This window comes from Harpia harpyja, chromosome 12, assembly GCF_026419915.1.
Source record: "Harpia harpyja isolate bHarHar1 chromosome 12, bHarHar1 primary haplotype, whole genome shotgun sequence".
In the NCBI taxonomy this organism is placed as follows: domain Eukaryota; kingdom Metazoa; phylum Chordata; class Aves; order Accipitriformes; family Accipitridae; genus Harpia; species Harpia harpyja.
The window spans coordinates 3,599,573-3,623,577 of NC_068951.1; the positions used below are offsets into that span (position 1 = coordinate 3,599,573).

The following is a 24,005-nucleotide window of genomic DNA, read 5'->3' on the forward strand; positions in this document are numbered from 1 at the left end:
GGTTCCACGGGTGAGTGTTTGTAAACAGGAACACTGGCCTGAGCAGGAGCATCTCGCAGCCCCGTGGAAGGCGAATGCTGCTGCTACTCCCGTCCCTGCACAGGGCCCAGCGGTGGCTTCGCAGGACAAGCCAGCCGGCAGAGCCATGCTGCTGGCCCTGTGCCCGCGTGTTATCCCAGTGCCACCGCGCGCTCCCTGAGCACGTTGGGTCACCGGAGCGTGGCAGAAGGGGCGAGGGAGGTGGTGGCAACCTCGCTGGGTGCGCTCAGTGCCTGGCTGCTGGGGAGGGTGGGGACGTAGTGTTTTTTGGCACTGCTGTGTGGGGTTTGTAGGAGCTGACTGCTGCACGCCCCAGAGGAAACGCAGGCGGGGTGGCACCCCGACAATGATGCCGCGAAGGTGGGCACGCCGTGGTGCCAGGGTCCTGCCCCGCACCAGGAGCTCCCCCAGCCCCCCCCCCCAATGCCTGTCGGTGCCCCACACACGTTCAAATCCCCCATTTGAGCATTTCAAGGAGCATTTGGGCCCCTTCGCCAGCGCCGATTGTGCGAACACGGCGTGCGGCCGTCGAGGAAGGGGAGCCCCGGCGGGGCGGGCAGCTCTCCGCACCCGGGACAAGGTGGAGCGGGACCGAGCCCCCGGTTGCGGCTCCCCACGAGGGCCCCCCCCCGCGGCACGGTCACGGCCTCGGAGCCCCGATGACCCTCGGGGCCGCCTCTCTGTCTGCCGGCCCCGATCGCTGATCAATAGACAAATCGCGGATCAATAGACAAGGGGGCAGCGCCGGGGACCTCCGCGGACCCCGCTTCCCCCCCTCCTTCGAACAGGCATCCCTTAACGCTGCGCACCTGCGGCCCCGGCCGCGCACCTGCGCATCCCCCCGCACCTGCGCGCTGGGAGTGGGATGCGCAGCCGCGGTGGCGGCTCCGCACCTGCGGTCGGACGTGATTTATGGGGCTGCGCGGGGCGCGGACGCGTTCTGTGCGGCTGCTGCTAGTCCGGGCGGGGGCGGTGGGTCTGTGTGGGGTTGCTGTGGCCCCCCCCGCCTTCCCTCCCGCCCCGTTAGCGGGGCTGAGCCCCGACGGAGCGTCCTCGGAGCCCCGGTGTGGAGTACAGCTTGTCTCGGCAGCAGCCTGCTCGGGTGAGCCCCCCCCCCACCTCGCCTGCTCCAGGGCTTCCCCCCCACCCCGGGGAGGCCCCGGAGCCTCTGCCCGGGTCCTTCTTCTGGGTACCGGCGTCCCAAAATCTGCTTTGCCCCCCTCGGCCGGTTCTGGCCCGTTAACCCCGCGGGGGCTCAGTCCTCGCCCCGGGTCGGGCATGGGCTGGGGGTGCGGGAAGGACGAAGCAGCCATCCAGGCTGTTCCCTGCCCCAAGGTTCCCAGAGCCGCTTTGATCCGTGCGGGTGTCTGGCCGTGGTTAAAAACACGATCAAGGAAAAAGCAGCTGTTTATTTTGATGCAAAGCTGGTTCGTAGCCGCAGGCACCGTTCGCTCCCCCTTTGCTCTAAGGCAGGGTGGGAAAGGGGAAAGGGGAGTCTCTCGGTTTATTCCTGTTGTTTACAGCGGCGGGTGACGGCGAGGGAGAGCCGAGCCCGTCTCCCCGCGGTGCCCGCCCGGGCCCTTTCCCAGGCCTTCCCCGGAGCCGCTCCGGGAAGGGAGGAGGCGCGGCCGCGCCCCGGCGGGTCTCTGCTCGGGACATCCGACGGGCCGGGCCGGAGGCTCCCGGGGGTGGGGGGGCACCCAACTGTCCCCTCCGCTGCTCTCCTCGGGCGGCCAAACCGTGCCCAGTCCCCCGCCGAAGGGGAATGGGCGGCGCAGCACCGCTTTTGCTTTGGGGTCGCAGGAGGAAAAAAAAAAAAAAACAAACCCAAACCAAAAAAAACCCAAAAACCACAAACCAAAACCAAACGGGGTTTTTCTTCCCCGGGATGTGCTTCGGCTCCGCAACGCCCCGTCGGGTCGGGGCGACCGCCCCGTCGCATCCCAGCGCTGCCCCAAGCTCGGCCGCCAGGTGGCGCCGTCGTGCCGCGCCGCGGGAGCGGCCCGGGGGGGCGGCTGCCGGCGGGGTCGGGGGGGTCCCCGGGGGGGCGGCCGCTGTTGGGGCTCCTCGGGGGGTTCCAGCCGGTGGTGGGGCTCCTCGGGAGGTTCCCGGCAGGGGCAGGCAGCTGGACAACAGCCCGTACTTGCGGCTCTGCCAATGATCGTGGGGGTTTGGCTTCCCACAGATGGGAGAGGTGTGGGGGGGGTCTGCGGCAGTAACCACCCCCCCCCACGTTGTGCACGGTCTCTGGTCCATCTGTTCCCTGCTGTCGCAGCCCAGGCCCTGCCGCCTGCACCGCCGCGGTGCACCTTGCTGAGGGCCGTTGTGTGGGTACGTGTTCACTTTTTCTATACGCGTGTCCTGTGTGCGTGCGTGTATGCGTGTGAGCGGCTGTCCCGTGGATTGACAAGGGCGTGGTGCCGTTCCCCAGCTTTGTGGGTTCTGCCAAAAATGTACATGTTACACCTATAGACTCCTTCAGAAAATAGGGGACGCTTGCTCTGAGGCACCTAAGCACAACAAACCAGCCAGAAGTGATGGTCTGTCTTCTGCATGCTGGGCTTTATATTGCCCGAAGTATTAAGGGATGAAATCATGCGAGAAAGGCTGCTTCTTCCCCTCGTCAAGTTGGCGTTGCTGTAACTGTGACATAAGCACAGGTACATCTGTCTTTTGCCTCCCATTGATTTCTGTAAATGGTCCTTGCCTTCAGCCTTGGGCCTGGCATGCTTGGTAATTCTTTGGAAATAAGATCTAATTAAAATGAGACAGCACTGTCGAGGGACTACCTAATTGTCTTTGCAAAATGACCTTGTGGAGATCTTGGCTCGGTTCCCAGCAGAAAGGTGTTGTCAGTGCAAAATCCTGTGCAGTTGGGGGGAATCGGTTAAAGACTTATGGGAAATAATTCCCCAGGCTGGGAAATAATGAGCTGGTGGAGACATTGTGATGCTGTTGTCCCTGCTCTGCTCCAGCTCGAGAGCTGTCCTCCCTGCCCAGGCTATGTCAGGGCTTGGGGGCACCCTCAAAGTGGCTTTAAAAGAGACAAATAGCACGCAACGAGGTTCAGCCAAGGTAAATACCAACAGGTATCCCCAGCTTTCTCTCTACTCCCTCAAGTGCTAAAATATTTGTGCTTTCTCCCCGTGTCAGCGTGAAGGGAAGGTGGTTTGGATGTTAAAGTATCAGAAGTGTCTGGGATCGCTGAATAATGGGTATGGCCGTGCAGCTAGCCCTGAGCTCGCCCCATCGCACACCCGCTGTCCCCTGCTCACGCTGGAGGTCCCCACCGGTGCCCAGTGCTGCGAGGGAGCATGTCACCAGCTCCCACAGACCCCTCATTCTTGCAGAGCCCCTCGGCCTTGGGACAGTTTTGGGGGCAAGACCTCTCCTGGTCTCCCAGACAGCAGGAGAGTCAGCTTCCACGAGAGGGAGCATTTGCAGGGATTTTTATCCCAGCTGGACTGTTTTTTTTTTTCCCAGTTGTTGTTTTCAAGCAGAGATGCATCCCTCTGGGTCAGGACCAGCCTCAGGCTGACAGACCGGGCAGCCGGTGCCTTTCGCCTGCATGAAATGCCCATTTTCCTGGGGTGGGGGGAGAAGTGGGCAGAAATCTGTTTTCCTGAGAGAATTGTCGTGCTGTCGTACTGTCACGTGCTGTGCTTTGGTGGCACAAGGGGAAATCCTGCTCTTTCCCCACGTGGGTGGTGGGGTCCTGTCCCTGTGCCCCACTGTGGGAACAGGAGGATGATTTCCTCCTTTTGGCCCATTCATCGAAGAGGGGAAGAAGTCTCTCTTACTGGGGTGACTGGTGAGTGTTGTGACTGGTGTTGGTCAGGAGTGGGCCAGGGCACGAGGCTGCCCTGGCCGTGAGAGAGGGGCCGAGCAAGCCCCCCACTGTGGGCAGCAACGATGGGGAGCGCTGGAGGGTTCTTTATTGCTGGGCCAGGTCCCTTGGATGGGGGTGGTTGGAGGGACCCTGACCCTGGGATACTTGTAGCAAAAAAGTGGCTTTTGCAGCTCACCCACTTGCCCAGTGACCTGGCGTGGTTTGCTGGGACCCCATTTCAGGACTGGGGGGGGGTCCCACCACCCCCCATCTCACTGTTCCCCTCTGTGAGGTCCAGCTGCTTTGAGATCCCAGCAATGCTTTTGATGCCTCCGGAATGGGAAAGCACTGTTTATGTTTTCCCAACTGACTGCCATAAATCCAAGGCCAAAACTCCCACTTCTCGGGGTGCAGGATCAGGCCCGGGCGCCTTGGTGGCCGCGTGTGCTGTGGGTGGTTTGCAAGAAAGATGCACGACCAGACCAAGCCCTCGGAGAGGACCTGGGTCCTCCCTCCCCGCGCGTCCCTGGAGCCTGCGAGTGCTCAGACTATCCTATCTGCAAATTGCAGAGCAGATTATCAGCGAGCGCGTCTGAGATTAGAGACCCGTATTTATGTCTGCTTCCCCCAGAGCCGGGGAGGCCAGAGCTGAATTTGGTGCAGACTCTTTGGCACCACTGGGCTGATTACTGGGGTAACCTTTTACTTTGCTGGGACCATTGCGAGGAGGGCTCAGATGATTTTCAGTTAAGAAAAGAGTTAAAAAAAAAAAAGGGAACACACAACAACAACAACAGCAGTTTCCTCCATCAGGGTGGTGAGAGGAAAGTCAGGCACATCTCTGAGATGCCACCGTTTTGTGCAAGCTGTGACCCATGGGGCAGGGAGTGAGTTACTGGGGTGGGTTTGACCCCATGGGCTTCTTCAGCTGCCCTTTGGTGCTGTAAATTCTTGGTTGAGAACCAAATGAGAAGCCCAGAGATGATGGTGGATTTGCAGCTGCGGGATGCAGAAAAGCCCTGGGGCTGCTCCTGCTTTGCTCTTCCAGCTGCATGTGCCCTGCAGAGCATGCACGGGTGCAACACTTGCTTTTGCTGGGTTACAGAGCCTGGTACTGTGCAGGGAGGCCATCTTCATCAAACCACAGTGAGATTTTTTTTTTTTTCTGAGGGCTCTGGTTAGGAGAAATGACAAAGATTTCTCTCTGCACACTGTGTTCTCCTAGGCAAAATCTGTGCCGGGCTGCTTTGAGTGAAACTCAGGCTTTGGAGGGTGCGCAGCTGAGTGGTGGCTTTGCTGGGCCAGCCTGGCGCTGATAGCCCTGGCCAGCCAGAATGGCTTAACAGGCTTAGTGTGGCGTTGTTCTTATAAACAATCACGTGAATTAGTACAAATCTCATTAGAACCATGCTTCTCCTGGCCTGCTGTGTTCTTAATGCCAGGAGCAGCCCCTTGCAGGGGTCCCGCGCAGTCTCTGGGCAAAGAAACTCTTTCCAATGAGATCCGAGCTGCTGCTGTGGGTGCTCAGCCCTCCCGGCTGCGTCCCTGCAGAGCCGTGGCTTTTTGGGTTTGCTTTTCTCAGAACCATATCCATTAAGGTTAATGGGTGGGAGAGCAGAAATCTAATAGGTAAAAAGCCATCCAAGGTCCTTGGCTATTTTAAACCTGATTTAAAGCTTTGGTCACTCTGTTAGCGCAGTGATTCAGCTGATGTTGCCCAGGGGTGCTCCTCATGTCTCCCGTTGTTAAGCGGCGGGTGCGTGGCGATGTGCTCCGCTCCAGCTCGGCACCAGCCCCGTGGGGCTGCGGTGCTCGTCCCCGGCAGCTCTGCTCTCTGTCAGCTCTTGCTCTCGGCTGGCCAGTGGCCTGCCGCTGCAGGGAACGGGGTGTCTTGGCAGGGTTTTATAGGATGCTCAGTTAAGAGTTTAGCAGCAGAGGTGGTCCGTGCCCAGAAAACATGGGAACTGTGGGTTTAGCCTGGTGCTCTTTGGGGAAGGGAATGGTTTTGTCCTGTTAGTGCCGTCCATGCCTGCTGAACGCTGCTAGATTCCAGGCAGCGACAGGCCTCCGTGCCTCCCTTTTCTCCTCCCAAATCACTCCGAGAAGCAATGCAGGAGTCCCCCTTGTTCCAGAACCGCAGCTGTTCCTGGGGCGAAGCACCTCGGCAAGTGCTTCAGGGCCTGGATTGGGCTCCTGGGAGTCGTGGCAGGAAACGCCACGGGAGCTTTAATGACGAAAAATGTTTTTTACATCTCTGCTGAAAGTCTTTGCTGCTTCACCTCTCAGCAGAGGAGGGATGTGAGCAGCAAAGGACTGGGGCAGGCAGCAGAGCTTGAGAAAGCTGCTCCCCAGGGACCTGGGCTCCGGCGGAGCAGCCCGGGATAAGCGAGCATGAGAAAAGCAGGCTTAGCCCTCCAGTCACCCGTTAGATGCGTTTCCGGCTGCTTTTCATCTCACTTTGAGTTTAAAAGCCATCTTATTCCGGCACCGATACTGCCGCCAGCTCCGGCATGGCTTCAAAGCGGGGCTGTCTCGGGGTGGCCCGGAGGGAGAGGCGCAGGCAGGAGAAGGAGGGCTGTGTCCCAGCAGCACCTGCCAGCCCAGTGGGAGCCGGTTCCCTGGGCACTGGGAGGGTCTGGCCTCCAGCAACCCCTCTGTGTGCTGGGAGTCTGCCCCCGCAATGGGTCTGTGGCTTCCCAGGAAAGCGTGGTGGTACAGGGCTGCTTGGGGGGGACAGGCCAGGGATGGTCTTTCTCCAGACCCTTTTTGTCCCGCTAGCACAAAGCTCAGCCTTGCGGTGGGGAGTGGGATCACCTCTAAGGCAGGGGCCAGTGACCTCTCAGAGTTTTGCATCCCCTTTTTACCTTCCCACTCACCTAAATCTCTTCTTCTCCCCCGTAGCGCTCTGCGGCGTGGCTGAGGACAAGCACATGGAGCAGTTGGTGACACCTGCTGTCACGTACCCAATTCTGCGGGGACACTGGGGATCCCACAGAGTGTGCTTGTGGGGTTAGGCATTTAGATCATCTGGAAACAAGAGGACAGTGAGTAACGCAGTGCTCGGCAGAGCTGTGATGGTGTTGGCCATCAGGGTTGTTATTGTGCCCATCACAGCTCGGGTGATGCTGGTGGATCCCTGCTATTACAGAGGGACCGTTGCCCGAAGTGCTGGGGCTCTCCCGCAGTCCAAGCGAAGGGGGTCTGCTCCGTCCCAGCTCACGCACAAGTGATTTCACCTCAACAGTGCTGCTTTGGGCAGGAGCTCGAGGATCTGAACCTCATGTTTTAGGCTGGAGGCAAGACCTGGATGCAGCTGATGGCGATTTCTGTGGATTTACTGGAAAGACTCTTGGAGTCAGCAGTTGTATTTGCTCTTCCTTCTTGGCTCTTTCTCAAGTGAGAAATACCAGATACGCAGCGCACTCTGGTACAAGCGGTGTCTGCCCTCTGGGAAAAAGCTCCCAAACACACTTCTGGGCAGCGTGGGGTGTCTTCGCTGCCCTGAAAGGAGCCGTATGGGCAGCGCAGGGGAGCGGAGGGGCTGAGTCAGAAACCTGGGCTGCCTAAGGATGGATGCACTTTTTTTTTTTTCTTCCCCCAGTGCTTAGAGGATGAGCAGCAAACCTCCCTGGATACAAGAGCACTGCCCAGACTCTTCACTCCTTGGCCTTTATTTGTTTGCTGAGCACCCGGATGCGATTCTCTGGTTTTTCCAAGAGCTCTTGCTTAAGCAAATCTGTCGGGAGAAGTGCACTTACTGCTTGGTGACAAAACGTGTTCTTGAGATGGAAAAAGCTCTTTTCAAGAAAAACATGACATTTCAATGGAAAAGTAACTTTGCGTCCTGTTTCTAATTTTAAAGCTCTGCCTTGGAATGTTCCCATGGACTTTGAAATCAGAGCTGACTCTTATGCTTTCCAGGTTTTATCCACCTTTCCCATATAATTTCAAATTGCTCCCTCTGTTAACGAGACAATATTAATTCTGCCTTGGTGGATTTTGTGTAGATCGCTTCCAAAGCACAGTTTTCCTTATCCCATCCCTTTTTTCTGGTTTGATTCCCCCCCACCCCAGCTCTAGGCTATAAATACCTTTAGGCCAGGCTCTGGGAACTGCGCAAAGCCCTGTACCTGGCTGATACCTCCTGAATGGATGAATGAATGAATGCGCTTCCCGGTATTGCTCCGTACTAAGATTAACTCTTACAGCCACATGCTTCAAATTAATGCATCTGCTCATTCGTAAAGCATTTCATCTCTCTTAAATGTGCTAGTATTAATTTCCCCCTGTTAATCTGACCTGTGTCATGAGGGAGAAATGCTGATGGGGTTTTTTCCCCCTGTATTCTGCCTAGTCCTGGTTTGGCCTCGCTGTGCTTAACTCTTAAAGCAGGAGCAAAACCGGGTGCGAGTCAAGTGCTGCAGCTGGCCGGAGCCAGCAGAGGGGAGGCGAGAGCAGAGATTCTGCATTTCCCCACTTTGCAATAAATTTCAGGAGAGGGGAAAAATGGCTACTGGCTTATTTTTATTATTATTATTATTATTGTTATTATTACCCAAAATAAGAGTGATCTGGTCAAGCTGATAATAAGTGGTTATAGGTGGGTGAGCGGGGCAGATGTGGCATTAAACCATTACACCGGCAGCCAAAAATTCCCAGCTTGTGCAGGGCCTGCGGCCGCATCCTTCCCATCCCCTGTGGGGACCACTGACCCGGGTACCCCTCTCCTTGGCGGAGCTGCTGCCGGCGAGGTTCCGCGCTCTGGGAGAGCAGGGGAATATTTATACTGGAAGATGGTATCATGGTGCTGCTCGAGCTGTCCTTTGAGGTGAAACACAAACAGGTTCGTTTAAACAAGGTCACCCCTTTAACAGGTTTAAGTGGGTTTCACTGTAAAATGAATTCATTTCAACAAAACCTTTTTTGATAAATTAAACCAGCACCACTCTGTATATAATTTCTATAAACAATCTTCTCTAATGTTTACCTAACCTGGGCATGCAGAAACTCTTGCACATTAAATATTAGATGAAAAGGAGCTATGAAAGCTTTAATTTTTTTTTTTTTTTTTTTTTTTAGCAAGAAAGCCAGCATGCCATGGGAAAAACTTTGCTGCTTTTGAGCTGGGGCTCTCTGGGCTCCTGTTGAAGGTGAAGGGAGGGAGGCAGCCCCTCAAGTTGCTGTGGTTTTGTGTTGGGGTTTTTTACTTTCAGGGCTGTGGCGGCATGAGGCTCGGTGGGGCTCGCTGGGTGCACGGTGCTGGGTGCTGGCACCCATCCATGCACACCCCTGTGTAGCTGGAGTTTGGCAGTGCGATGGCTTATCTCCTCCTGTGTCACATTTGCAGGGCCTTGGGAAGTTTGGGACTCTCGTTAATTTGTGAAATAATGGTAGAGCATTCATTAATTCATTAATTAAAAGGGCTGCAGCCCAGCCCCGCTTCAGGCGGTGGTTTGGGAGAGCTGAGAACTGTTTGTGATTTGAAGCATTGTGGTGTTTCGGGCTGTGCTGGGTCATTTGCTGAGTGATTTGGATGCTTTCCCTTGATCACCCTGATTGCAGAAAACCACTGGAAAAGATGGACATGACTTCAGTGAGGACAAACTGTCCGGCTCATAAAAGATAGCTGTGGTGAGTGAGAAATCTTCTGCCTGCAACGAGACTAAAATTTGCCTGATAGGGGACATGTAGGTTTGAGTGAGTTTGGGTGAATTTGTGCTGTTTGACTCCAGAAAGAAGGAAGGGGCGAGTGGGTTGGATCCATTCCTGCGGAAAGCCCCAGCCTGGACAAAGTGGCTCCCTTACAGCTTTGCTCCTCGAGGGCAGATCGCTGCCATTACCTTAACTCCTTTTTGGACTGGTAGGAAAAATCTTAGGCAAAGACCTTGCTGCAGCTGAGTTCTCCCTAAGACATCGCCGAACCAAGCCCCAGATCCCGCTGTGATGTGAAAATAAGGGGAACGTGCTTTGCAATTAAGCATATAGCTTAACTGGATTGGAGGGAGGACAGCAGAAAAATTTCTGCTGAATAATTCAGTATTTAGAGACGCCCTCACAGCACACGTCCTGCTCGGCTGTTCAGATCCATATCTGGAGTCTGCTAAGCCAGTGATTTCATCATGAATTAAATTATTCAGTAATATATAGACTAAATTTGGTCCTTTTAGGGTTGCGAGAGTATTAATCCAGCAAGCTGCACTGTGGGGCTGTTTGCAGATCAATTGGCTGCTGCAGCGGCTCCTGCGGAGACCCGATGCCGTCAGGGGAGCACGCACCCCAAAACCAGCCCCTCTGCTCCCCTGGCACCCAAAAGCCAGCCACTCCCCAGCTGGGATGCCTATGGCTCCATGGCGTTTTCTGTTGCCTGTCGGTAAAAGTTTCCAAAAAAGCTTTTTTGGGGGCTATTTAGATGGTTTTCCATAGTTTGCTCCGGCAGGCGACAAATAACCCGAAATGCTCAGTGAGATGGGTGCTGCTGTTCAGAGTATTAATGGCAGCGGCAAAGCAATGCACGGCGAGGCACAACTGCCTGCAGGAGAGAGAAGCGATATAAAATGACACGGGAGATGGGAATTATACAAAGGAGGTCTCGGCTGCAGGACTCGTGAGCCGGGTGAGTTCCCATCCACTGGGGACGGGGTGGGACCCTGCAACTCCCAGCCAAAGCCGGGACTTGGATGGGCTCAAAGTGGCTTTTGTCACTGTCTTCAGTGCAAGTGCGTAGAAACCCTTTCTCCTGCGGGCTGGGAGACCCTGCAATGAGCCCATAGCATTTCTTCAGGGCTTTGTGGATACTGGGATTGCACAGTCTGTCTAAAATGTGTGTTAGAAATCAGCTTATCTTCCAAATAAACCCTTGGAAATTCCAGTATCTCCAAGATGTGCTTGGAAGCAATTTATTCTTTTTTGCTTTTGGTGTTTCCCTGACGCTTTTCAGCATTATTTTTAATGACGCTGTGTTACCAGAGATCGCTTTTGGTGGATAACACGGTATTTAGGGAGAAACCAACAGCTAAATCTGGTTATCATTGACGTTGCTTATAAAATATACATAGCAATCAAGATACTGACCATGGCAGTAAATTGAAAATATATTGAAAACATAAAGCATTTTTTCAATTTATTAGTAATATAAAAAATATTTGGGCATTTTTTTTCCCCTTGTTAAAAAGAAAGATATAGAAGCTGTTGTAAGGAAATCTGTAATAGTGTTGGTCCAAACTCCGGCACAGCGCGGAGGGCAAGCAGTGTGCTGGGTTTTGTGGGCTTTTAGATAGCAAACAGCCTGCTCCGGACACGCTACGGCAGCGCCTGGGGCACGTTCCCATCTGCCGAAGGGCTCGTGGAGGGAGCCCAGCCTGGAGCAGCCGCTGACTCAAGGCCCTAAGGGGTCCTGGGAGCAGGTTTAGGAGCTGCTGGAGGGCTGGTGGCTTTGCAGCGGTGGCATTAAAATATGTGACTTTCGGCCCCGCTGGCTGCAGCCTCTGGTGCTGGGTCAGGTCAGCCCTTGTGCCCCCACAACACAGCATGATTTGGGCACGTTGTTGAAGGGTTAACCTTGGCAACTGCTGGGTAAGTGTAAAAATATTAATAAGGCTGCTGCGGGTCGCCTTAAAAATGGGAATTTACGGTGGTAGTCAAAGCTAATGTTTTGGATCAATGCAACATCCCTTCTCAGAATGAAAAAATAAATTAAACAGACCGTCATACAGAGGGTATGTAACCAAATCAATCATATTTATTGCATTTAATCAAAACTTGATTCAGTTAAATTTATTCCATATGATAGCCGTGCGCTTCGCGTGATGCACACCTAGCTGAGGTTGCTGGTGTGGCTCGGTGAGCTCTGCACCGCTCACCAGAGGGAGGGCTCAACCCCCATGTCATTACACATTAATAAGATTAGGGGTATTAATTTGTGTATGATGCTCTGAGCAACGGGTGGGGCGTGTGTATATGTACCCAGGGAAACGATCACAGGGGCTTTACTGTGGATAAATAATACGTGTTCAGTAACCAATATAATTCCTGCTCCCGCTGCACTGCCCTGTTTGCTTGCTGCTGGCTGCGTCTAGAGGGCGAGACGCGATCGATGCTGCCGTACGGCGTGCCGGCCTCGCGCCGCACAGCCGCCTGGCACACGCCAGCACCGTCCGGCATGGCCTTGCAGGTAGGTGCGATGGGGCAAGACCCGCCAAAAATCCCAGGTGGGGCCGGAGCGGGGCTGAGGGATGTGGCACAGGCACGCCGGTTTATGCTGTGCCAATATCCAGGCAATAGAAACGGCAGCCCACGCTGCCGCCCTTGCCGTGCCAGTGCGTGGCCGGCCGGCCCCGGCAGAGGTCCCTGCCCCACGCCATCCCTGCCCCGACATGGCCTGGGCTGCTTTCAGCTCCACCGCTAATTGAATCCGTCCATCCCTTCGGGAAGGCTCTTGCCACCGTCCCGCAGGAGCGGGTTCCCAGGAGCGAAGGGTGCTCACACCTCCCCTGCCTGCCCGCACCACCGGGCGCTGTATTCCCATCCTGGAAGGAGGATTCGATCACACAAACCTTCCTTCTCCTCCTGGAAGTTAAATATTAGAATTCTTCCTAGCTGCATATATAATTCACTACATTAATCTTCCCTTAAAACGTGCTCCTTCCACAAAGCCCCTCTGTATTGATCCAACAAAGACAATTATATATTACGGGGGGAGGGGGGAAACAGCTGAAATATTTGAGATTGGCCCTTCAGTGGGATTTATTACGTGTCTGAACTATAGTGTCTGCCTATTTTTTATTCTAAGCCTCTATGACAGGGGTCATGTCTTCCTCCATATACTGTACAGCGCTGTGCACTCCGATGGGGCTATATTAAATACTCAGGATGATTAATCACACTGTATAAATAACACACTTCTGTTGTGTTTGGAGGCGTGCACGCGTGTGTACGTCAGCGGTACCTCTATACCGCACAGCCGGAGCGCTGTCTCCAGCAACAGGTACTGCTGCCCCATGCACAAGGCAGTTGCAGGGTCCTGAGCATCGTGGTCTGACTTTGAAGTGCTCCTTGGTGTGTGCACAGCGTTGGTCTGGAGACCCCCAAGGTCCTTTCTGACCTAGATTTGTCCTGGTTCTCTGTTTTTTCCCAGCCCAGTCGGTTGCGGTGACCTTTCTGAGCGGGATGCAGTCCCGGGGCGTCTCCCGAAGGTGATGCAGGGCATGAGTCCGGGGGCTTTTCTGGTACCCTGCCTCTGTGTGGGAGCCCATCACCCTCTGCCTCGGGGCGCCGAAACCCAAGTTGCGAGGGTGCAGGGTGGATGCCCTTTAGTAGAGGGATCATGTACTGCCTCCATCCATACCCCAAAACAAGGAGGCAAAGCAGACAAGCTGAGGTCTGTGAGTCTGACTGGGTAGGGAATGAGAAAATAATGAATGACCAGGATTGACTGTTTGTAAATGTGTGTGAGATTAATGAGCAAAGGCTTCTCCATAACACAGAAGGCATGAAATCAATCCCGCACTCTGAGAATAATGAGGGAATCAATAGGATTACGAGGTTAAGGCTGGAATAAACCTGAATGACAGCTGCAAAATAAATTTTATTTGGAGGACGTGGCTGGGGTTAAATGAAATGTAATAAATAATGTAAAGCATTTAAGGGGTGGGGAAATGGTCCAGAGATGTAAGGAAGAACAGAAGGCCCCACAGTCGCTAAATCTGTCCAGTTTATATCCATGGTGTGTTTTCGCAGGCGTGTGATGAGAGCGTGACATAGACCATGCCTGCGGCTGGACTAGCGGCACTGCGAGGTTGTCCCCTCTCCCCTCGCTGCCTGGGACAGGGACAGGAGCGGGGAGGTGGCAGCGGTGCCGCCGGGACCTTGGGCTGCAGCAATGGCACCGAAGCGGGACAGGGATGTGCATGCGTGAGCCGTGTAACGCAGCCCCGGATGCGTTCGGGGTGCATCACGTATGAGCTGCCAGTTTGTGCATCCCTTTCCCCCTGTGTTTCTCTTCTGGTGTCTGATTTTAAAAAGCCAACATTGCCGCCATCCCGTTTCCCACTGGCTGGAGACCTCCATCCGCAGAGCCCACGGATGCGCTCAGGGCTCACGCGTACCCACATGCACCCGTCCTCTGCGTGCCGTGGTCACTTGCAGGGACGTGGACCCTCCTTGCAGCGAGTGCCTGAAGCCACTCCACCTTCGCACCCGCCGTGGGCACGTCCCGGCTTGCTCTGTGCTCCTCTGGGCATGGGGCTGCGGCTGGAAGGGTTTGGTGTCCTGCTGGCCTTGGCTTTGGGGATAAAAGCTGTGCAGGTGGGTGTAGGGCTGGGATTTCAGGTGCTCGGCACCTTCTCCTTTGCGGCTTTGGGGGGATGGTTGTGGAAGAGCTTGGCGTCAAGGCTGCTGCTCTCTGAGACCTCAGCGACTTTCAGTGCCTCAGTGAAAACTGAGCTGCTCTGAAAAACTGGCCGTGGTGGTGGGTGCCAAACCAGTCTGAACGCTGAGGTTGTAACAGTTATGCTGATTTTTCTGCTATGATTAACTCCTGGTCCTGTTCCTCCCTGCTAGAAGTTTTCAGGGAAGGAGATCTGATGTTCCCAGGACGTGGTCAGTGCTTTAGAGGCAGAGCCCAGCCTAGAGAGATGTCAGCTGCTTCTGCCCCCGAGGAAACAAGCATCCCACTCTGGGAGGAGCAGCTCCGAGCTGGGATGGGACAAGCAGAGATTTTGCTCTTGAATCTCCATGTAAAAACCCTCGTGCTTCCTTCTGGGGCTGGCTCCCAGGGGTCCCTGCAGGGCACTGCTTCCCCCGGATGCTTTTCCATCAGGTTCCCCTGTGCTGCCAGGGCTTGTCCTCCCAGAGCGGACCATGCGTGTGCAGCTCAGCCCTGCTAATAATGGCTGCATGTGTTTTTCCAGTCATTAAGTGTATGACTAATAGAGCTGTCCTGGCTGCATAATGCACGCTGACAACAAGGAGCCTCAGGGGAGGGGAACAGAAATAGAGGGATATGAAGAAAATGGCTTAAATTTATCCCCCGGCCAGTACGTGGGTTTTCCCTGTAGGTGTTATGTCCCCGCTGTGCTGGGGCGGGAGGCTGGAGAGCCAGAGAGCTGCCTTCTGCTGCCCTTCCCATTGAAGCAGTCTGGGGCTCTGTGTGTCCGTCTGTCCGGCCCAGTCCATTCGATGCAGCACTGTGGCACTCTGGGCTGTGATCTGCCCCTGTGCAGGGGATGCTGTGGGCTCGTCCCCGTGGGTGATGCCCCTGTGCATCCCGACCCCACCGTGTGTTCCCTTCAGCTCTGGTGGCACCGGCACAGACTGTTAATGGCAACGCTGGCTGTCAGTGGTTTATCCCGCTGCTGCGCGCTGAGTGTGTATGAGGAAGGGTTTGCAAACCTCTGCGTGCACAGGGGGGACCCTGCTGCCTGTGCATCACTGCCTGCCCCTGCACACATGTGCCTGGTCCAGGGGAGCACCTCCCTGCCAGGGTCCTGCAGACCCCACCTGCCTCCCACATGAGACCTCTCTGCAACAGGGTGCAGAAAAATGCCCTTAAGTTTCCTTTTAATAGCTCCTGTAAATCTTATTTTATGCTAAAGCTAAAGCCACGTTCATTATTGTCATAAAGGAGGAAGAACTGGTGAGTGCCCGGCTGGCCGCGGACTGGGTGACTCGGGCAGAGCAGAGGCAGCAGGTCGAGGGCCACTGTTGTCCCTTGCCATTTGGCATGTTTGGGGACACATCAGGGACACCAGGTGAAAACCTCCAGATGCTCATGGGGGGCAGACCCCTGTGCCTGGGATGGGCTCGAGGGGCCCTGGGTACAGCACATGGAGCTGTGGGTCAGGGCTCGGGCACCAGGCTGGGGATACGTGTGTCTAAGCGCCCGGGCACTGGTTTTGTTCCAGCACCTTCCATGCCATAGAAGTCACGCAGGATGTTTGGAGTTGTTTGGGGTTTTTTTATGTTTTTATTTAATATTTTTAAACCATCGCACAGGCAATCTCAATCCCAAATCCCAGCCCAGAGGTCAGCAGAGAATTGGCCCTGCACCTGCAACCTGAAACCAGCTCTGCCTGGCTGGCGAGCCTCACGCTGCGCTGCTAATTAAGGGTTTGGGGGGTTGTTTTTCTTTTCTATTTTCTTTTGAGATGCTGTTTTGAAGAGCATGGCCAAGAATGGGAATTTCATACGGTAAACAGAAAACCTGTTCTGAAGTTATTTATTGGTTCTGTTTTCTAGCACGTGGACTAGTATTGATTTATTTTGCAGTGTCTCTAGAGGCTTCTTCAAGGTTAAAATGTAGACATCGCATGTTAGGCTGGACTAAATACTGGCAGGAAAACGCATTTGGCTCTTTTAATTGGAAAAACATACTCCTTTTATCACCCTGAGGCAAAGACTCTACCAGAGCAGCACAGGGAGGGCAGGGGAATGTATACAAGCGCAAGATGCTCTGGTTCACGCTCAGGGGATTCGGTGGGAGCACAGAGGCCCCCACAACCGCATCTGGCTCTGGGGGTCCCACCAGGCCCTGAGAGCAATTCCCTGGGGGACGCTGGCCCCAGGTGGGGAGGCTGGGTGCGAACCTCCTGCTGAACAAACCTGCGCTGGTTTTAGGAGCTGCCATGGCCAAGCTTGGTCCCAGCTCCATTTTTGCCTCTGTGAGCTCATGCCAGTTGGCATCGGGGGCCGACCAGGCTCCCGCAGCCTGGCAGGGATGGCTCGGTGCTGGTCCTCCGCAGTTGATGGCAGGGGCTCGTCCCAAGTGGAGATGCTCTGCGTCTAGAGCAGGAGAGACCCACACGTGCTGACCTCAGATCCCACTACCCCCTGTTTTCAGTCCATACAGTTGCAACATTATTCAGCCAGAGACAGTGATGGAAAAAGAATTTTTCATCCCTAAGAAACACTTGGCAGCCCCTTGCATCCTCGAAGTGCTTTCCAGCCCCCATGCTGCTTCTGTACTGCTTGTGCCCCTTTCTTTGGCAGGTTAAGGGACTTGCCCTGGGCCGTCGAAGGAGGCAGTGTCAGAGATAGGATGGCTGCTGCTGCTGCTGCGGGTCCCCCTTCTCCGTCGCTCCCGAGCCGGCAGTGAGTGCATGCAGCCGGGGCGCAGGTGGAGAGCTCTGCTGGGAAGGTACGAGCTGAGGTTTAGAAATCATGATGTGTGAATTGAAATGGGAAGCAACGGATCTCGGGAATCACCGCAACTGCTACAAGGTGTTCCTGAAGCTGTCAGCAAGCCATCTGCCCGCTCGCCCTAGGTAAACACCGTGCTGCGGCCAGCCCTCCGTGGAAAGCCGTGAAGCGGAGGGGTCCCGTGGGGTGAACCCCCCCCAGGGTGGCCGTGTGGTCCCGGGTGGGAATGGGAGGAAAAGGGCTCTGGCGCACGCATGCGGAGGGAGCTGTGCCGCCTCGCTCGTGTTGGGGCTCTGGAGCAAAGCCCTGGCTGCAGCGCTCGCTCCTCGTAACTCATCCCAGGGACACCCGCGGCAGGGAGGCAGTGGACAACCGCGCGAGGGCCACTGGACCCAGCGTGCAATTTATGGTGCCGGGGGAAAAAAAGCAGCCGGTTTGGGAGCAGAGCGGCGTGCGGGAGGAGCGTGCCTGGGGTCAGGCTGCTGCCCGGTTTCTCTCACTCGGAGCTCGTTATTCAAGCGTTGATTTTGCCCGTCACTCCCCTGCGCACACCACAGCCACCTCGGCTGCGTGGTGGATGCAGCGGGGCATGGCTCGGGGCACCGGGTCGAAAGCCTGCCATTCTCCAGTCCTGCTGCACATCACAGCTTCCAGCACAGCTTGGGCAGTGGGGGTGTCACCCCCCCTCAATAGGGACATCTGGGTCCCTGATGCCCTTTGACATCAGGCACCTGCGTGCACCGGTGCTCGCGGTGAGCCAGCTCAGAGGCCACGTGGAGCGGCAAAATGGCCACGGGCTGGCCCCATCCGCAGCCCCAGCACAGTGAGGCAGGCAGTGAGCCCTGAAACAGCTGATTAAAAAAAGCTGGATGACCTGGGATGACACAGGCGGCTGGTGAGTCAGTACGGCCCCAGAAACGCACCCAGTGGGTCGGGACTGCAGCATCGCCGCCAGCCCCGAGGGCGGGAGCGGGAGGAATGGCCCATGGCTGAGACAGACCCAGCACGGGAGGGCCTGGGGGGGCTCCTTGTGCTTCCCCGCAGGGTTGGGGTGCAGCCAGCCCCACGCCTGCTGCACGCCCAGACTGTTTGTCGCGCCGTGCCTCAGTTTCCCCTCTGCGCAGGGGACAGTGGTGACCCCGTCCCTGGGTGCCCAGAGCAGTGCGCTGAGCTTTGGTAAGTGCTAGGTCTGAGAGAGCTGGAGAAAAGCAAAACTGGGGAAGAACGAGTATTTTTGCAAAACTGGGCAAACGGGTGGCAAGGTCCATCTGTGCCTGGCGCAGCCGTGCAGGGAGGAGTGCGGAGGGTTGGGATTTTGGGGCTGAGCCCCCTTGCTGAGAACTCCAGGGTCCTCATTAGCCCAAGGCTCCCCGCTGTGCCAGCCAGCGCGCTCAGTCCTCCCGTTCACTCACAATTCAAAATAAATACAGAGAGTGAACATGACCTTGAGTGTATAGTCTAAAGCTTTTAAAACTCTCCTCTAATTCTTTTAACTTCCCGCACATCTATCCTCTGCACCAGCCGCCTCATTTCTCTTTCTCTACAGTAAACTTATACCCTTTCTAAAGTGCCCGGAGAAGACGCCGCAGATGAAATGTTGCTTTAGCTTAATTTCCTATTCCTAACATATGCTTTAATTAATGTCATTTGCTTTGATTTGCTGCCAGCATGCCAGTGCGGCACTTCCTTCGTTTCCCAACCTTTACCATAACCTTGTGGGAATGAGTATCAGGTGTTCCCGGCTGAGTTCATCTGTTGCAGGGCATTTATCTTGAGCTCTGTGGCTTTTCTGCGCTGTGTCGGTGGCACCAGCACAGAGGCAAAACTGCAGCATCCTCCTTTGCTGGAAGTGCTGAGTACGTCTCGCGCGCAGAGAAGGATGCTTGTACATAGAGCACTGACCAACATTTCTTATCCATGTTTTTTACACTTTCTAGGGCTGAAGGTTCAATCCAGAGCAGTGAGGAACACAGCAAAACAGGGGAGAGGAGGGATGGGACCCCCAGCTCCTGGTTTCTCTGCATCAGGATCGGAGAGGTGTCCCTGCTGCCAGCCTGGGCGCGTGCTCGTGGTGGTGGAGTGATGGTTGGGGCCCAGGGCAGAGCCCCCTTCGCCCCCTCCTGGAGCTGGCTCCCAGCTAAGCACGGGGAACGGCAGGGACAGAAGCCCCTGATCTCCCTCTGTGGCAGCGGTTGTGCTGAAGCTCGGTGCTGCAAACCTTTTCCATCCTGCTTGTGCTGAGCAACAGGGCTCCGGGGGGGCAAAAGCAGCATCTCCTGCTGTCCCCACTGCTCCTGCTTCTCCCCAGATTTCATCCTATTGATTTATGACAGGTGCAGATGGACCAAGAAGTCCCTTTTCCATCCCTCTCGCTGTTCCCACTGCACGGTGACACGCGTGTGCCCACATCATTCACCGCAGCTGCGGCCACACGATGCCCTCCCTCCAGCTGGAGCTGCCCTGGCCTCGCTGCACCACCAGGTCAGTGCCCTGAGCCCCTATGTGAGAAGGAAAACTGCTAATTTGGGGGATCTTTTTCCTTCCGTTCTCCTGACGGAGCCAGCTTGGTCTCCTATCGCAGGCAGAAAAGCACCATCAAGCTCCCCACAACTTTCTGTAACTGGTACGCTTGAGAGCAGCTCCCTGCACAGCAGAGCCCGGAGGAATATTTAGCAATTGTCTATTCTGGCCCCAAATCGCTGGCACTTCCATACAGCAGGCCTGAAATGGCCCCTTTCCCAGACAGCTCCTTAAGCAAGGTTTTCCTGTCTCTTTATTTAATGAATCTCAGCCATCCTTTCTCTCCTCGCTGGAGCCAGGGGCAGATGGAGGAGAGGGAGCACACTCCGCTCCAGCGCTTCATGTCTCCCCTCTCTCCAGTTTCCTTCCTTCTACCTACAGCATTTGGGGTTCCACAGCAAGTCATGTCCCACGAGGAGGAAATTCCCACCTTCTGGGCCCCATCCCAGTTGGCTATCGTTTCCCTTCCCATTTGCTCCTATCGAGAACCCTCCCCCCCCGCTCCAGGAACAGGAGCGTGATGCCTTTTTGCAGCTCTTCCCCCCCCCCCCCCTTACTATGGGGGCAAAGCCACCCCGAAGGCTGTGCCCTGCTTTCAGAGCAACCCCGCTCGCTGGGCGAGGAGGAAAATGCCCAAAATGGAGAACAGCATTTGTCCCAGGCCTGGCCCTGCCCCGCTGCAGCCTGAGGAATGTGTTTCATCGCAGCGTCCCGGGAGCAGGACGGAGGCGTGGGAGGGATGCGACTGAGCAGGGAGCGAGCCGCCACATGCCGGAGGCCGGCTGGCGATGCGGGGTGGCTTCCTGATGAGCAGGGTGACGGGGAACCAAACTCAAGCTGAGGATTTGCCTCTTGGGAAATCCCATCCCGGTGTGTCCTGATGGCAGAGGGATGCGGTGGTGAATTTTGATGGGGTTTTGCTGACCTGCTTCCTAGGAAGGACCTTTTATTCCCCCTTCTCTCCCTCCCTCCCCGCTGCCAGCTCCCCAGCAGCTCTGCAGCCTCCCAGGGCTGGGGTTGGCCCCGCAGCTTCTCCCCCCTCATCTGCGGGGCAGAAACCCGAGGTCATCGCGCTGCCCTGCGAAGCAAAACCCCTCCCCGAGGTGGCCCCTTCCCTCCGCAGCAGCCTCCTGCTCCCCAGACCCGAGCAGCTCTCTTCCTCCCCGCTCTCATCTGCCTCTCACCTCGCCTTCCTCCATCCCGTCTGGCCGCCTCCTCGCCGGCAGCTCCACATCCAGACGCGTGTTTGTGCCGCTCTGCTCTGGCCCGTGAGCCCCTACGCTCGGAGGCTGGCCGCCCGCGCTGCTCGCCGCTCCCCTCCGCCCTTTTAAATCACGGCTGCCTTCCCGCGCCCCGAAAACCTCACGCCCCTTAAATCTGCTCTGGGTGATTTAGCAAGGACCCGAGACAGGACTGACCCCCAGGAGCATGATACATGGCTATCATAGGCATCTGGCAAGTGTTTAAATCCCCAGGGTCCCCGTTTGCTCCTGGCTTAGTGTTTCCCGCGAGCCCAAAAGAGTGGGTGTCCCCCCACCTGCAGCTACAGTGCCGAACCCCGTGGCCGTGCTGCGGGGTCTGACCCCAGCCCAGGGAGAAGGAGGAGGTTTCCCTCTGGGCAACACCATGGTGGAAATCGACTGGCCAAGAAGAGCCGTGGGCTCTGGCGGGGAGCGAGGGCTTGCACGCACTGGCCTGGGATGTGGTGGCTTTGCCGGTGGCTGAGATGATGCTTTTGCCTAAATAGCGACTGGGACACTAAGAGAAACAGTGGGAGCATGGGCTGCAGCCTCTGTCCCAAAGCATGGCAGTGCTCACCAGGCACTACTGGCACCCGCTCGTGCGTTGCTGTGCTGCCTTGCTCGGGCTGTCGGTCAGTGGGGTCTGACCCCGAGGCGAGGGTCCACGTTAGGGTGAAACGTTTAAACGTGGCTGTTCGACCCGACCGGCCCCGGTTGCTGTGGCAGAACAGCGAGCTGTGCCACATCAGGGGCTCGGACAGGGTCTGCACCCAGCTCCAGGGCAGAGATGGTGCCGGCAGCTGGCTGCCTTCATCCCTCCCGCTGGGAATTTCTCACCTGGACCAGCATTTTCCTCTGTTCACCCTGGAGGACAGCGATTTCCCATAGCAATAACCTCCTCCTCATCCCCAGCACAAATTAAATAATCACTTTGGGCAGGACTTGCCCCAAGCCCCTCATCCCCTGCAGAGTGACGGGTGGATGATGCCAAGTACGCCGTGCCGAGCCACAACATGTTGCTCTGAGGGTGCGCTGGGCTAGTTTTGCAATACCTTAAGGCAGTTTCTTGCTCTGATGCAAGGCTTCTGAGACAAGCCTCTCCTCTTTTCTTCCTGCCTGGTGAGAAATGACTTGCAATGTTGTCACTTGGTGGATTTATGTGCGTCTCGGTTTTGCTCGTAGCCCATGTGCTCCAGAGCAGCTTATCCAGGAGGTTCCATGCGTCCTCCTCCCGCTCCACCGAGGTCCCCGCAGGATGCCGGGCTGCCACAGGGCTGCTCTCCCCTCTCCGTGCACATGTCGGGCTGCCGCCCCATCCCACGCCGCTGCCCGAGTCCCTTCTCTCTGGGGCTGTCCTCCGGGCCTCGGCCAAGGTTACCCGGCAGCGCCGGTGACCACGGCACATCTAACCGGGGGCTCGTGCGACCGGAGGCGCTGACCCGCTGACCTGCCGTAAACGGTGGCGACCGCGGGCCGAGCGGCGATGGCAGGGCCTGCTCGGACCCCATCCCCGCAGCAACATTTTGGCTTGGTGCAGGAAGCGGAGCGGAGCTGTGGCTGCCGTGGCGCTTGTAGCCAGGCTGCGTAAAAATCACAACGTGCCGAGCACTGGGCATTGTTCTACTTTTATTTTTTAAAACCATTATTTCCATTTTGGCGTGGTCCCGTTTGCCTGCTCCCATGCTCCAGCACGCTGTAGCTTTAGGGCTCTTTTAATTAAAAAACAAAAAAGTCATTGCAAAGCAGATGGAGCAATTCTCTTCTTTTCTTTTTTCTTTTTTTCTTTTCTTTTTTTTTTTAATATATTGAAGTTAAATCAGACCTTTGGCTGGGAAAGACCGTTGGGGACTATCTCAGTCTGACGTTCACCAGGGCAGTGATCTCTGGACTATTCGTTCTTAGACAGTGTTGCCGAGCTCACAGTAAAGTCTCGTTCATACAAAATGTGCGATGGACTTCCAATGATGTTTTTCTAGATGCTACTTTAAAAAATAATAAGACAGCATATTAAAAAATAAAAATCCAGAGCATTTAGACAAAATTAACGTTAGTTTTAAAAATTAAAACCATGCCACAATTGTTTGCTTTTATTTGTAAAATACTTAAGCTTTTAAAAAATGTCTAGATAAATGAATATTCGTTCATAGTTTTAATTATTACTGGTTACACAGTGAACATTGCTTGTTTGCATCCTACATAGCTTTGCTGGAAATTACGAGGGGTAAGTACACCTGGTACGCTGAGACGAAATTATCAAATATCCCCCAAATATTTAAAACCAAATCGGAATATGGCTGTTCGTTTGATTTACCCAGCTTCAGCGGAGCTTGGTGCAAGACTGAGTAACACGTTACTTTCCAACATTTTAAAACATTCGTTAAATTATTTACTTAATGGTCTAAAACAAAGCCTTAGAGCCTACAAACGTGCCCAGGTCAGGCAAATACATGCGGATAATTCGACTGAACGATTTAGAAGCAGAGAATCACTTGCGTTTAAAACCGTGCATATTTTCAATGCCCCCTTACTGCGTCTATTTTAGGCAGATGCTTAAGATTAAAGGGCCGCACGTCAGCCCGTATCTTACCCATGCTTCCTGTCATCGTTTCTTTGCAATTTAATTTTGTGTTTTCCTTTCAGCCTAGAAGTGTTTGGTACCAGTCTCTTGGCAAAAGAGCCTGAGGAATGGAGGGGTAAAGAAATACGACCCAGCTGCTATGCACAATGAGGTTTGTAAGTCCTTGTATGGTATAAATAAGCATATTACACAGTTATTAGAAGTTTGGCACTGTCCCTGTTTAGAAGCCCGAGTCTGATGTCGTGTAATTCCTCCCGAGTACATGCATAATTCGGTATTAGCACTCCGTTCTTCCAGCCTTATTACTGGCCAAATTCGGCAACTTTTTCTCAGTCCTCATCCATTCAACCCCTCCTCGGCAGCGTAAACCGGTGAGTTTCCGCTCAAGCCAATCAATCTATGCCAACCCACGCGGCCGAGGCTCGGTCCTGACTTCCCGGGGCCGGGGCCGGACCCCGCGGGGTTTTCCCCCGCCGCCCTCCGCCTCGCACCGGAGCTCCGAGCCGGGGCCGCCGTCGGGGCCGCCCGGGACCGTCGGGTGCGGGCTCGGGGCTCGCTTCTCCCCTCGTCTCCGTCGTGGCTGGCAGGTTTTCTTGAGGAGGGGGGAAGAGAAAGCAGGTTTTCTTGGGGGGGAAGAGAAGCAGGGCTGGCCGCCGCGGCTGGA

The 24,005-nt window shown here is 55.4% G+C and overlaps 1 protein-coding gene across 1 annotated transcript in view; it reads left to right on the forward strand.

Moving 5' to 3' along the window:
- The first annotated feature begins 19,093 nt into the window (after window positions 1–19,093).
- TBX4 (T-box transcription factor 4) overlaps window positions 19,094–24,005 on the forward strand; it is a 47,747-nt gene continuing 42,835 nt past the window's right edge. The window contains exons 1-2 of the mRNA XM_052804956.1: window positions 19,094–19,483; window positions 23,404–23,492. Of these exons, the coding sequence (XP_052660916.1) occupies window positions 23,481–23,492 (12 nt within the window). The 5' untranslated portion in view covers window positions 19,094–19,483; window positions 23,404–23,480. The remainder of the gene's footprint in view (window positions 19,484–23,403; window positions 23,493–24,005) is intronic.